The sequence below is a fragment of the Mercenaria mercenaria genome, chromosome 10 (genome assembly GCF_021730395.1).
Source record: "Mercenaria mercenaria strain notata chromosome 10, MADL_Memer_1, whole genome shotgun sequence".
Classification (NCBI taxonomy): domain Eukaryota; kingdom Metazoa; phylum Mollusca; class Bivalvia; order Venerida; family Veneridae; genus Mercenaria; species Mercenaria mercenaria.
The window spans coordinates 7,440,854-7,456,929 of record NC_069370.1 but is presented as its reverse complement, the minus strand read 5'-3'; the positions used below and the strand labels follow the sequence as shown (position 1 = coordinate 7,456,929).

Genomic DNA, 16,076 nt, shown 5'->3' with positions numbered 1-16,076 from the left:
TATGAATTTTCAAGGTTTTGGCCAAAACTTACTGAAAAGCTTTACCAGTGAACTTGCACATATTTTCTGGAAATGAAATTGCCCGTTTAGAACTGATGTCATTTAAAAATGTATAAGATTAGGTCATGAAAACTTTTACTTATATATGTAGACAAATAGACACTGCAGTGTCATAAACAAGAGGACCATGATGGTCCTGAATCGCTCACCTCTTACCACATGATCCAGTTTTGAGTAAGACATCGTTTTTTCTGTTATTTGACATAGTGACCTAGTTTTTGAGCTCATGTGACCCAGTTTTGAACTTGACCTAGATATTATCAAGATAAAAATTCTGACCAATTTTCATGAAGATCCATTGAAATATATGGTCTCTAGAGAGGTCACAAGGTTTTTCTATTATTTGACCTATTGACCTAGATTTTTAAGGCACGTGACCCAGTTTCAAACTTTACCTAGATATCATCAAGGTGAACATTCTGACCAATTTTCATGAAGATCCATTCAAGGGTATGGCCTCTAGAGAGGTCACAAGGTTTTTCTATTTCAAGACCTACTGACCTAGTTTTTGAACACAGTTGACCCAGTTTCAAACTTGACCTAGATATCATTAAGATAAACATTCAGACCAACTTTCATACAGATCCCATGAAAAATATGGACTCTAGAGAGGTCACAACGTTTTTCCATTATTTGACCTACTGACCTACTTTTTGATGGCACGTGACCAACTTTCGAACTTGAACTAGATATCATCAAGATGAACATTCTGACCAATTTTTATGGAGATCCATTCACAAGTATGGCCTCTAGAGAGGTCACAAGGTTTTTCTATTTTTAGACCTACTGACCTAGTTTTTGACCGCACATGACCCTGTTTCAAACCTGACCTAGATATCATCAAGATGAGCATTCAGACCAACTTTCATGAAGATCCATTGAAAAATATGGCCTTTAGAGAGGTCACAAGGTTTTTCTATTATTTGACCTACTGACCTAGTTTTTGGTGGTACGTGACCCACTTTCAAACTTGACCTAGATATCATCAAGATGAACATTCAGACCAAATTTCATACAGATCCCATGGAAAATATGGCCTCTAGAGAGGTCACAAGGTTTTTCTATTATTTGACCTACTGACCCTGTTTTTGAAGGCATGTGACCCACTTTCGAACTTGACTTAGATATCATCAAGGTGAACATTCTGACCAATTTTCATGAAGATTTCATGAAATATATGGCCTCTAGAGAGGTCACAAGGTTTTTCTATTTTTAGACCTACTGACCTAGTTTTTGATGGCACGTGACCCAGTTTTCGAACCTGACCTAGATATCATCAAGGTGAACGTTCTGACCAATTTTCATGAAGATCTTGTGAAATATATGGCCTCTAGAAAGGTCACAAGGTTTTTCTATTTTTAGACCTACTGACCTAGTTTTTGACCGCACGTGACCCAGTTTCGAACCTGACCTAGATATCATCAAGATGAACATTCAGACCAACTTTCATACAGATCCCATGAAAAATATGGCCTTTAGATAGGTCACAAGGTTTTTCTATTATTTGACCTACTGACCTAGTTTTTGATGGCACGTGACCAAGTTTCGAACTTGACCTAGATATCATCAAGGTGAACGTTCTGACCAACTTTCATGAACATCTTGTGAAATATATGGCCTCTAGAGAGGTCACAAGGTTTTTCTTTTTTTAGACCTACTGACCTAGTTTTTGAAGGCACGTGACCCAGTTTCGAACTCGATCTAGATGTCATCAAGATGAACATTCAGACCAACTTTCATACAGATCCCATGAAAAATATGGCCCCTAGAGAGGTCACAAGGTTTTTCTATTATTTGACCTACTGACCTACTTTTTGACGGCACGTGACCCAGTTTCAAACTTGACCTAGATATCATCAAGGTGAACGTTCTGACCAACTTTCATGAAAATCCATTGAAAATTATGGCCTCTAGAGAGGTCACAAGGTTTTTCTATTTTTAGAACTACTGACTTAGTTTTTGACGGCACGTGACCCAGTTTCGAACTTGACTTAGAATTTACCAAGATGAACATTCTGACCCATTTTCATAAAAATCCCATGAAAAATGTGACCTCTAGAGATGTCACAAGGAAAAGTTTACGCACGGACGGACGGACGACGGACACTGCGCGATCACGAAAGTCAGTAAAATGGAATTTCTATCAAAAGTAAATTTCCATATTCATGCAAGTTTTGGGATTTGATGCTGTGATCTTGTTCATACAAGTACCTTCTTTAGTTTTGTAATTTCCATTCAAAATTTGACCTACATTTTCCAAGTCCTAAATAGGGCATAAATTTGCCAAAATACAATTCAGAGCTATGGGACATGCACCTTTTGTCAGGTTTTATTCACCTAAATTAGCTTGTATAGTGGTTCAATTCAATTTTTGCAGACTTTGGAGAGAGCAATTTGCATGGCATTGCATAATTTAAATCAAAGCAGGAAAACAATTTTGTTAAAATTCGTGAGTTACTGAAATTGATACCATATCCTGTTTTACCTGAAAGACTGTGTGAAGTTTTAATGTAGTATCTACAATAGTTAAAACATAGTACTGAATTCCTGAAAAAACTAAAGTTAACAAGAGCACCGCAATGCGGAGCAATATACGCCTGAAGGTACGACCTTTGACCCCTTTGTCCTTGACCTTGATGTGAGCCATCTGAAACATGCGCTCTGCATGTCCTCACGATGTGGTAAACATTTGTGACAAGTTTCTTTAAAATCCTTCCAAGAGTTACAGAGCAGACACGAAACAAAGTCGTATGACCTTTGACCCCTAAGTGTGACCTTGACTTTGAAGCGAGCCATCCAAAACATGCGCGCTGACAAAACATTTAAATGCGCTATGCATGTCGTCTCGATGTGGTGAACATTTGCGTCCAGTTTCTTCCAAGAGTTACAGAGCTGACACGAAATTGCTAACAGCAGACACTGGCATCATAACACAATACTCACTTCGGTCGTATAAAAAGGGGCAGAATTCTGAAATACTACATTTAGAGATACAACTTGTCATACACACAAGTTGTCATACTAATTAATACTGTCACTATGACAAATAACAGCAAGTTTTAATTGAATATCTTCATAGAAAATTCAACCTTCACCAACACAAGTGCAATAGCTCTCCTCATTCTTCAAATAGATGAGCTAAAACAACAGAACTTCAGAGCAGATTTCATCAATTTACTTTAACATGTCAAAATTATCACATGTTAACAATGAATCATGATACATATAACAAGGCACGGGTTTTATCCCTGCTTAAATAATGAAATGTTTAAAACAATGGAAATACATATACATTTTACTTCTCTATATAGAGAGACATTTACCTGGAATTAAAAGATCTACAATCAACAAATAATCTTTGCCATGAAAGCAGATCACTCGTGCACTATTATACATAGTTTAAATTTATTCTAAGTGTATAAAAATCCACCAAATAAATAATTTATACAAGTTAAAAAAGGTCATAAAATTTCGTTCTGTTAACTTAGTAACTAAGCTATTGAATGAACTTTCTACAATGTCAATTCTAAAACAATTTTTAGTTCATTAATTTCTTTTGAAATCAATAAAAAGAACAGAACAGAATAAACCCTTCTCAAGCTTATTTGTTACATTCATTGCGTTCTAAAACATAGAGATTACATATCACATATTTAAACCTTTCACATCACATCAGTTTTTTTGTTTCACAGTGTTTCAATTAAAACAAACAAATGCGGCTAATGCTGAGAAAGTATAAGTGACGCTTTCCAAGCCAACCTCAAAAACTGGTAAGAAATATCTATATTTTTAATTAATACACCTATCTGACTGTTTAGCACATTTATCTTAAAATGAAAACAGAAACTAGTCGAACGAAGATTACATTACCAATTCTAATAATGCAGAAACAAACTAAAAACCTAGTATAGTGTCAACAATCGTTTGTTTCAGAAAAATCTAGTCCAACATTATTCTTCAAAACTGAGAAACAAACTTGTGTAGATCTAAAAATGTTAGAAAGTTACATACAACTCTCCCTGGACCACTGTCATCAGCAAGCTTACATGTCAAGTCAGGTACACATTTGGAAATAAATGATAGAAGTGTTGATCAGTTCAGATGTAACACTGATAATGATATATAATACAATGTCTGTGATACGAGTGTGATGCTATTTATTTACAGTATGATAATGTTGATAACTGCGACCATTTAAATGTTTGTCATCAATAAATAAACATGAAATGTGAGCAAGCTGGAAAAGTAACACAGACAATAACAGATCACATGAAAGACTCGAGCGAAAGTACTGTATCTGCCAACACTAATGCAGCACCCCTTCACACTGACCTTGACACAGAATTTCTTTAATTTAAAAGCAGTATGTTCATTTATTATGAAAACGAATACCAAAACTTGATATTTTTTGGAACTGTCTATTAAGTTTGATCAATATCATACAATCTTACACATATCTAATGGCAAACAGCTACATCTTTTCTTCACAACATACAAGTGTTTATTCAATAAATACTGCCAAAATGTCACTAAATCGTTTTTTTTTTTTTTTAATTCTGAAATTACCATCATAAAAAAAAAAATGATTTCCTGATTATGGAAATCCAAAAGAGATGCTTCAACATCAGCAAATACAACACTTGAGCCCCTAATCTATAAACAGGAAACTATACAATATACAATGATATTTACAAGAATATGACACTTTATAACTAACCTTTCCTACAAGAATTACAATGCAAATTTTGACATGCAGGATTTAAAACTAAAATGAGACCCTATTCCTTTCACAATGAAGCACTCTATTGAAATAGTCAGTGTTCTTCACACTGTAGATATTATTCAACAAATACTAAACATGGATCTTTACCTTTAGCCTGCTAAATTTCTAAAACGGACTGGTCTGTCTTTCAATTTGGGCAGTACCATTTATAATTCAAAGGGGTGTTCACTGAAAATTTACTGACTGAAAAGCAAAAGTGCAGACCATGATCAGCTTGCACGGATGTCAAGGCTGAATCACTTGTCAGCAGCAGGCTAAAGGTTAAAGGTCCAATACTAAGGAAATTGAACATTTTAATTTCTTTTAAAAAGCACAGAAACTATTTCATTTTATTGGAAAATGAAAGTTTGTATGTAGAAATTAGAAATAAATCGCAGTTTATGTACAATTATTTTTCTATGAAGTATGAAGAAAGTTAAAAAGACCTGGGGGGTCATTCTGTCGATTCATTGAGATTTCAACATAATACACATACATTTCTTTGAGTTCCAAAGACCTTCTGTAAATTTTGACCTGCCAATCTTCATTATTTAGTGTCTTGCAGAAGTCTATGCACTGGCTATGAAAAAAATTGCCAACTCCCTTTCCCTTAGTAATGGACCTTTAAGCATGGATCTTGCTTTGATAAAAAAAAAAAACACCCTAATATTTTTTATATACATCAGACTTCATACTGGTCATTTAATAATCATTTTTTCTATCTAAATCCTACATGATATTTCATTAACAGACTAAGGCTTGTCATATACTAAGTAGTTAAACACTTTAGACTAGTTAGCAAATTAGCACATAAATCAAGACAATAACGGAAATAATCCTAATACTTGCAAATCATCAAAAATATACTCCTAGAAACATTTGTAACACTGTTTTCCCCAAGAAGCTTAAAAACTAGCTTGACTGAATAAAAGATAATAACAAGAGCTGTCCATAAGACAGCCAAGCTCGACTATTCGAAATATTGTCACAGAAGCTGGAAATTATTACCCAAAATGTTAAATATCAAAAGAGTTTTAAGTTCAAAAGGGGACATATCAGAGTTATGGGACTTGATGCTATCAACTAGTTTTATAACCCCGAAGAAACATGTTAAGTTTCAATTCAATATCTGCATTAGTTTTGGGGATAGTAACTTGCATGTAAAACTTTAACCAGAATTTTCTAAGTCCAAAAGGGGGCATAATTTGCTCAAAATACATGTTAAGAGTTATGGAACTTGACCCAGTGAGGTAGGTAATTGATCTAGAAAAAGAATAAATAAGTTCCAAATCTATATGCCTTTTAGTAATAGCTGTATGTACTTGCACGCAAAACTTTAACCAGAATTTTCTAAGTCCAAAAGGGGGCATAATTTGGCCAAAATACATGCCAGAGTTATGGGACTTGACCCAGTGAGGTAGGTAATTGATCTAGAAAAAGAAAAAATAAGTTTCAAATCTATATGCCTTTTAGTAATAGCTGTATGTACTTGCACGCAAAACTTTAACCAGAATTTTCTAAGTCCAAAAGGGGGCATAATTTGGCCAAAATACATGCCAGAGTTATGGGACTTGACCCAGTGAGGTAGGTAATTGATCTAGAAAAAGAAAAAATAAGTTTCAATCTATATGCCTTTAGTAATAGCTGTATGTACTTGCACGCAAAACTTTAACCAGAATTTTCTAAGTCCAAAAGGGGGCATAATTTGGCCAAAATGAAGGTCAGAGTTATGGGACTTGGTGCTATCAACTAGTTTTTATAACCCCGAAGACACATGTGAAGTTTCAATTCAATATCTGCATTAGTTTTGGAGATAGTAACTTGCATGTAAAACTTTAACCAGAATTTTCTAAGTCCAAAAGGGGGCATAATTTGCTCAAATACATGTTAGAGTTATGGAACTTGACCCAGTGAGGTTGGTAATTGACCTAGAAAAAGAATAAATAAGTTTCAAAGCTATATGCCTTTAAATGATAGCTGTATGTACTTGCATGCAAAAACTTAACCAAGGTGTGACGCCGACGCCGACGCCGACGCCAGGGTGAGTAGAATAGCTAGACTATTCTTCGAATAGTCGAGCTAAAAACTGGTGTTCTTTTGAAAGGAATGCTATTATAAAATGAATCCTAAATCCCAAATGAGGTAAAGACTATGTTCTCGGACATAAAAAAATAAAATGTCACAAATATTTCTAGAATTACATTTGCTTGCAGTATATTCAATCACTCGCACACTCAAAAGACATGATTGCGTTTTATTGATGATACTTGAGCCTATAAGCAGTAGTATTAAATTTTACATTTGACATTTTCACCTTAGACTCACACATTTTCACCTTAGATTCATTAAACATGCATTCATAATAAAATACAAAGTTTTGAGCTTTTAAAGCTCCTTACATCTATACAATTCAGCTCTATAAATATTCTACAAGCACATTCTGTTACTTATTACACCTTTACTTTATGTATGACATCTTATTCAAAGCATTCTAAACGCCAAGTACATTATAAAAATTGACTACCACATTAGATACCTGGTCGTACACCTAGAGTGGGTACAAGTATACGGTTGCCAAAGACGATGGGTCCCTGTTGTACTGCTGCGGCTGCCATGGCCTGATTGTGGGCTTGAATTGCCTGTGCTTGTTGGATCTGCTGAATCTGTTGGATCTGCTGTAATTGTTGTAATTGTTGCACCTGCTGAAAATGTTGTATAGATGCAGCAGACGCCATATGCACCGGTACACCTGCACTTAACTGAGCTGGTGCTGCTAGTAACTGAGGGCCTACAGGAACTTGTTGAACTATGTGTGCAGGATGTGCCCCTGCAGCAGCTGCTGCTGCTGTTGCCATTATTGCACCCTGAGATGCTGCCACCACTGGTTGTCCAGCTTGTATAGGAACACCAGCTTGTACAAACTGAGGCTTCTGAACAATGTACTGTTGTCCTCCGCTAACTAATATGTATGCTCCTGAAGGGCTGCCTGCTGGCTGCGGTTGAAGCACCACCTGTTGAGGGACAGCTACCAGTTGAGGTTGAGTCTCATCTACTACAGCTTCTTCCACTACCTCTTCTGGCTGCTCTTCCGGTTCCGACTCAGATGAAGTGGAGTCCTCATCTGGTTCCCCTAACTCTTTTTTCGCTTGCCTTCTTAGCTGTCTTCGAGCATGCTTAGCAGCTTGCTTCTGTAGATGTTTGTACTGCTCAGCTTGTTCTGGAGGTATCACAATGTCAGGGTTCTGCTCAGGCTCAGTTTGGTCTTTACCTTTCTTCTTTGGCAGTGGAGGTTTTGGTGAGGATTCTTTTGGAGGATCTTTAGGTAATGGAGGTGGAGAACTACTTTTAGGAGTATCGTCTTCAGTGTAGTCGTACTCCCCATAGTCGTAGCCATAATCTGGATGATGACCAGGTGGTCCTGGGTATCTTGGGCCCATATATGGAGGTGGTCCTCTTGGTCTGTTCATATAATGTGGAGGAGGACCCCGACGTCTTGGATCATATGGACCATACATTCTGGGATCATATGGTGGTCTCATACCTCTAAAAGGAGGCCGGTGTCCATCCCATGGTCCGGGGCTGTCCCAAGGACCTGGAGCATCCCAATGATCCCACTGTCCATGCATATAGCCTGGTCTTGGAGGCCCTGGGGGACCATGATTCGGTGGGAATCTTTGGCCCATATTTGGTGGTGGTGGCGGTGGGCCTGGCATCTTTGGTCCTATAAAACCGCTGTCTGTCTCTTTAGGTGCCTCAGTGGGTGGACCTGATGGTAAAGAATCTGAGGAAACAGTTTTACTAGCACCTTCACTGAATGGAAGAGGTATATCTGCTGGTAATGATTCAACTAGTTTAGCAACAGTCTCTCCTACATCAGTTCTACGTTTTTTCTCTTTTAATTTTTGAAGCTTTTCCTCTGTTCTTTCATCATCTTTCTTTCCAGACAAGTCAGGTAAAGGTATCTCAGATGGGTCAACTTTTTCTTTCACCTCTTTGACTTTTTCTTTGTCTTCCTTCTCAGTTTTCTTTTTAGTGACAATGTCTTTCTCAGCTGGTGGAACAGACAACGATCTATCCTTTGACAAAGTCTTTTTTCTTCGATTCTTTCGTCTGGATTTTCTGTATGATCTTGTTCTGCTTCTTGACCTGCTGCTGTAGGAACTGGTACTGTATGACCTGGATCTACTTCTTGTGTAAGATCGTTTTCTTCTTCTGTGAGATCGGCTTCTTGATCTGCTTGTAGAATACGAGCGAGATCTACTGTAATCTGAATAGCTGGATGATCTACCTCTACGTCTACGATAGGATCTTGAACGAGATCGACTGCTAGATCTGGAGTATGATCTAGAGCTTGAACGTCTACCTCTTCGATGTCTTGAATGTCTAGAGTCGTCACTGTAATATGATGATGAGCTATAGGACCTACTTCTTGAGCAAGATGAACTTCCTGATCTTGAATATGACCTATGTCGACTGTGAGTTCGAGATCTGGACCTACTATGACTAGATGCAGGGCTTCTTGAAACTCTTCTTGATTTTCGAACTGGTTTGTCATTTATTGTATTTAATAACTTAGCACTGCCAGCAGATAAATTAGACTTATTTGACCTCTGAGATGAACTCTGATTCACAATTTTCTTATGTTCATTATCAGTCTTTGCTCCACTTTTAGCTGTAGGACTTCTCAAGTCCTTCAAAATATTTGTCTTATTAACACCACCTCTAGCAGAAGCACGTTTTTTCAACACCTTTTCTTTTTTCAAAGTATCATCCAAAGCATTGTCCATATCACTATCACTTGTATCCCACTTAGATTTCACATTATCATTTGTCTGAGTTTCAATTTTACTCCATGATTCTTCCTTTTCCACTTTAAGGTTTGCAGTCTGTGCAACTGCTGCTATCTGAATATGATCTTTCATTCCAGAAGCTTTAGGTGTCACTTTTGTCTTTTTAACTGGAGTAGACTCATTAACACTTGACTCACTATTCACTCTTTTCCTATCTGAGGGTGTTTTCTTTTCTACATTGTCAACTGGTTCTTTCTTTATCTTTTTCTGCAAGGCCTGGTTATTTACAACAGTTGGTTTCTGTACAGTTTTTGTTCTGCTCAAAGCTTGCAATTTAGCAACAATTTTATCACTTTCACCATCCGAATCTGCTTCAGGGAATTTTCGTTTCACAGGTGCAGCAACATCTGTTTTATCTGCTGCCTCTGTCTTAACTGTCTCTGCTTTTTCTGTTTCACTTTCACTACTATCATTATTTCCACTTTCTTTCCTCCTATGCTTCTTCCTTTTCTTTTTCTTTTTCTTACTATCTTTGTCTTTCTTTTCACTATCAGATTCTTTTCCAGATTCACCAGAATCACCTTTTTCTTTCTCCTTATTTTCCTTTTCACCATCAGATTTTTCATTTTCATTGTCGCCATGGTGCTTCTTCTTCCTTTTCTTTGACTTTTTCTTCTTTTTCTTTTTATGTTTTCTTTCATCCTCTCCCAACTTTTCCCCTTCATCTTCTGACTGTTTACTCTTTTTCTTACTTTTCTTATGTTTTTTCTTCTCTTTATCATCAACTGTTTCAGAATTCTCCACATTTTCTTTACTAGCATCATTCTCTTTATCTTCATGTTTCCTTTTGTGCTTCCTTTTCTTCTTTTTGCTACTTGATCCTGTTTCTTCTCCAACCTTTGTATTTTCATTGTTTTCAGTTTCTTTTACTTCACTCTTATCTTTATGTTTCTTATGCTTATGTTTCTTCTTCTTCTTTTTATGTGATTTCCTCTTTTCACTATCTGCCTTCTGCAAATCTTCTGCCTTCTGTACGTTTTCTACTGCTACCTTCTGCTGAGAATCTTTCTCTGCTGTCTCAATACTTGTACCCTGACCAGCACTGCTTACAGATCTCTTTTTTGTTGAAAACAATTGAGAAAAATCAAAAGACAAAGGATTACAACTGAACATGAGTTTAGGCTCTGTTTTAGTGTACATAATCATTTCTTTTGGCCAATCAAGCACTCTCCCAGTATCATCTTTACTTTGAACCTTAACAAAATCAAACATTAACAATTTGTTTTCTGGATCTTTCTCATCCTCTCTCTCACTTTTACTCTCTTCTCTCTCACTGCTCTCCACACTCTCTGTCTGGTTGCCATTTTCTATCTTCTCTGTAGCTCCATCTACAACATCTTCCGTCTTCTCCTCCGATTCCGGTTTCAGCAGTTTGATTTCCACTGGTGAAGCTCTCCTCTCCTCACGACGGACTGGTATAAAGGGTTGCGTATTTACAATCCTTGACCCATAGTTCTTCTTAAAGCTGAACGACACATGGCCAGACTTGTTATCATGACTAAAATACAAGTGAAAACGAAGATTAAATAGGGTTAGAAAATACCAAGATGTGCCACATCAAAGAAAACTTTTTAAAGTTTTTTTTGTGTGGCTTTTCAAACAACACCAACAGGAAAAGTTAAATCCTAACTTTTAAGCTTGAACGGTGGACAAATATCAAAAATGTTGCTTTATGCCTTGGTAGAACAACCTAACTTCCATAGGACAGTGGGATAAATAATTTGACTGCATTTCAATTAAATTAAATTAAATGCAGTTTGTTTACAGAATCCTTTAACTTATTTTCCAAAAACCTTAACCATAAATCAGAATAAGTTTTGTTTAAAAGCTACCTTTTCATACAATATGGCTGGAAGTTTGATATAAATACATCATACAAGGGGTGGTTGGAATCTAAATTCTACTGCCACCAACAAGAGGGCCATGAAGGCCCTGTATCGCTCACCTGACCTATTGACCTAAGGACCATCAAGATAGTTTCATCAAGATATGGTCATAGATTAGGCCTCTAAAGTGTTAACTAGCTTTTCCTTTGATTTGGCCCAGTGATCTAGTTTTTGACCCCACATGACCCAGATTCAAACTTGACCTAAAGATCATCAAGATTTACATTCTGACTAAGTTTCATGAGGATATAGTCATAAATGTGGCCTCTAAAGTGTTAACAAGCTTTTCCTTTCATTTGACCCGGTGACCTAGTTTTTGATCCCACCTGACCCAAATTTGATTTTGACCTATAGATCATCAAGATTAACATTCTGACCGAGTTTCATTAAGATATGGTCTTAAATGTGGCCTCTAGAGTGTTAACTAGCTTTTCCTTTGATTTGACCTTGTGACCTGGTTTTTGACCCTACATGACCCATATTCAAACTGGACTTAGAGATCATCATGAGTAACATTCTGACCAAGATTCTTGAAGATACAGTCATGAATGTGGCCTCTACAGTGTTAACAAGCTTTTCCTTTGATTTGACCTGGAGACCTTGTTTTTGACCCAAGATGACCCAAAATCGAACTCGTGCAAGATTTTATTAAGAGTAACATTCTGACCAAGTTTCATTAAGATCGGGCCAAAATTGTGACCTCTAGAGTGTTAATAAGCTTTTCCTTTGATTTGACCCGGTGACTAGTTTTGGACCCCAGATGACCCAATATCAAACTTGTCCAAGATTTTATTGAGGGTAACATTCTAACCAAGTTTTATTAGGATTGGGCCAAAATTGGGATCTCTAGAGTGTTAACAAGCTTTTCCTTTGATTTAACCTGGTGACCTAGTTTTTTAACCTAGATAACCCAATATCAAACTCATCCAACATTTTATTGAGGGTAACATTCTGACCAAGTTTCATTAAGATTGGACCAAAATTGTGACCTCTCGAGTGTTAACAAGCTTTCCCTTTGATTTGACCTGGTGACCTAGTTTTTGACCCCAGATGACCCAATATCGAACTCGTCCAAGATTTTATTGAGGGTAACATTTTGACCAAGTTTCATTAAGATTAGGCCAAAATTGTGACCTCTAGAGTGTTAACAGTCAAATTGTTGACGACGACGGACGGACGACTGACAACAGACACAGGGCGATCACAAACACTTTGTGCTCAGGTGAGCTAACAAGAGGACCATGATGGTCCTGAATCGCTCACCTCTTCCCACATGACCCAGTTTTGAGTATGACGTCATTTTTTCTATTATTTGACATAGTGACCTAGTTTTTGAGCTCATGTGACCCAGAACCTGACCTAGATATTATCAAGATAAAAATTCTGACCAATTTTCATGAAGATCCATTGAAAAATATGGTCTCTAGAGAGGTCACGAAGTTTTTCTATTATTTGACCTATTGACCTAGTTTTCGAAGGTACGTGACCCTGTTTTGAATTTTATCTAGATATCATCAAGGTGAACATTCTCACTAATTTTCATGCTAGAGAGGTCAAAAGATTTTTTCTAATTTTAGACCTACTGACCTAGTTTTTGACCGCAGCTGATCCAGTTTCAATCTTGACCTAGATATCATCAAGATGAACATTCAGACCAACTTTCATACAGATCCCATGAAAAGTATGGCCTCTAGAGAGGTCACAAGGTTTTTTTATTTGACCTACTGACCTAGTTTTTTAAGGCACGTGACCCAGTTTCAAACCTGATCTAGATATCATCAAGGTGAACATTCTGGCCAATTTTCATGAAGATCCATTCAAGGGTATGGCCTCTAGAGAAGTCAAGAGGTTTTTCTATTTTTAGACCTACTGACCTAGTTTTTGACCGCACATGACCCTGTTTCAAACCTGACCTAGATATCATCAAGATAAGCATTCAGACCAACTTTCATACAGATCCCATGAAAAATATGGCCTGCAGAGAGGTCACAAGGTTTTTCTATTATTTGACCTACTGGCCTAGTTTTTGAGGGCGCGTGACCCAGTTTCGAACTTGACCTAGATATCATCAAGATGAACATTCAGACCAACTTTCATACAGATCCGATGAAAAATATGGCCTCTTGAGAGGTCACAAGGTTTTTCTATTATTTGACCTACTGACCTAGTTTTTAAAGGCAAGTGACCCACTTTTGAACTTGATCTAGATATCGTCAAGGTGAACATTCTGACTAATTTTCATGAAGATCTCATGAAATATATGACCTCTAGAGAGGTCACAAGGTTTTTCTATTTTTAGACCTACTGACCTAGTTTTTGAAGGCACGTGACCCAGTTTCGAACTTGACCTAGATATCATCAAGATGAACATTCAGACCAACTTTCATACAGATCCCATGAAAAATATGGCCTTTAGAGAGGTCACAAGGTTTTTCTATTATTTGACCTACTAACCTAGTTTTTGAGGGCACGTGACCCAGTTTCGAACTTGACCTAGATATCATCAAGGTGAACGTTCTGACCAATTTTCATGAAGATCTTTTGAATATATGGCCTCTAGAGAGGTCACAAGGTTTTTCTATTTTTAGATCTACTGACCTAGCTTTTGGCGGCACGTGACCCAGTTTCGAACTTGACCTAGATATCATCAAGGTGAACATTCTGACCAATTTTCATGAAGATCTTGTGAAATATATGGCCTCTAGAGAGGTCACAAAGTTTTTCTATTTTTAGACCTACTGACCTAGTTTTTGAAGGCACGTGACCCAGTTTCGAACTTGACCTAGATATCATCAAGATGAACATTCTGACCAATTTTCATGAAGATCCCATGAAAAATGTGACCTCTAGAGTGGTCACAAGCAAAAGTTTACGGACTGACGCACGCACGGACGGACGCTGCGCGATCACAAAAGCTCACCTTGTCACCTTGTGACAGGTGAGCTAATAAAAGCAACATGAAGCTTGTTCTGACAAGTATTTCTATGCTTCTAACCTGATCAGACCGATTTAAATACTGCGTTTCAGCCGAACTGCTATTCTGAACAAAGACTGTTTGTTCTTCAGCTGTTTTGTTTGGTTAACACTACACCAACCCAAGTAGTATTTCCAGCTTTAGATATCTAGGTGGAGGAAGAATGTGCTGGGCACTTGGGTAGAGCTAAAGTCCTTCCGTAACTGGATGGCTTCCTTACAACATGAAAGAAAGCAAGGTTTTGAACTCATAGTAGTGGACGGCAAGTGATCTGAAGTCAGCAACATCACGACTTTGATCATTCTTATTTATTTGAAGATAGTATACAATCATGGGAATTGTATTCAATTTTACTGGCTAATGCAACAAATGAAGAATTAGTCTCCAATAAATAATGTTTCAATACTAGATCATTTGGAATCCTTTCCAAAAATACTAAGACTTTTAAAAATTACCTCGGAGACTTGTCAAGTCTTTTAGTTAGTAGACTGGCACCATGACTCTGTATGTCTGACTGTTTTATAGCCTGAAAAAAAGAAACAAATGTTGTACCAGTCTGCTTAAATTATTGTGCAAAAATGATAAATCTGCTAAAGGACCTTCCTTGCCACAAACATAAACAAGAAGAAAGCAAGTTCTTTCCAATAGCATGCATTAGTACAAAAAATATCTGTAGTCAGGATTTTCTTCTACTCTGATCAAGTGATTATTTACACTGATTATGAGTGACTATTTATAGAACAGCAGCTGTAAGGGAAATGTGGGATTGTTTAAAACAAGGTCAAAGGTCATGGGAGTACATGGTCACTGAGTGCAAAAAAAGGTAAAAAAATCAAGATGAAATGTGTGATGAGAAGACGAAAACACGCCATTTTTATCTGCCAACTAGATACAGAGTAAATACAGTTTAATGTTCTGTTATAACATGGCTATCAAATTTTGGTTACAACAAACCAGCACCAAAGATGTACAAAAACTTCTAAAACTGACTGGGGCAATCCAAACTGCCTGTATAGATTAAACCTGCCATAGAAGTCACCACTCTGGATTTCTGTTTCAGCTATAATCACCGATAGCTATGAACTTAATTCAAGAGCCATCTAGGCTAATAAGCCAACTGCATAGTGGCTTCTTATAATTCCTGTTTGACTAAGTGACTTCTACAACAGGCAGAGCTGTTTTACAATTATTTTTATTGCCTAATTTACTACAGATGTTATTGAAAATTGACAACTGTTTTTGTTTTTTCTTTAAAATTCTAACATACTGAATGCGAGAAGGCACAAAGACTTTTTTTATTCAAAGCATATAATTTGGATGGATTGTACCAGTGATACCCTCTCAGAGAAGCAAAACATTAGGCAATTCTATTAAATTCAAGAAAACAATTTCTTTAACATGAATTTGCATAATAATTTTTTATTTGCTTTTATGTAACACAAAAACTGAGCAAATAAAATGGATGAACATAATTATATTTTCACTAAATAGTGGGTAAGATCTGAAGGCTATGCTGTGGTATACAGCAGATTCCACTTATTTGA

At 36.9% G+C, this 16,076-nt stretch overlaps 1 protein-coding gene across 1 annotated transcript in view; it reads right to left on the bottom strand.

Annotated features, from left to right (window-relative positions):
• Positions 1 to 6,905: 6,905 nt before the first annotated feature.
• LOC123559977 (serine/arginine repetitive matrix protein 2-like) overlaps positions 6,906 to 16,076 on the bottom strand; it is a 31,786-nt gene continuing 22,615 nt past the window's right edge. The window contains exons 5-6 of the mRNA XM_053552222.1: positions 14,988 to 15,058; positions 6,906 to 11,170 (exon numbers count right to left, since the gene is read on the bottom strand). Coding sequence (XP_053408197.1) covers positions 7,351 to 11,170; positions 14,988 to 15,058 — 3,891 coding nt within the window. The 3' untranslated portion in view covers positions 6,906 to 7,350. The remainder of the gene's footprint in view (positions 11,171 to 14,987; positions 15,059 to 16,076) is intronic.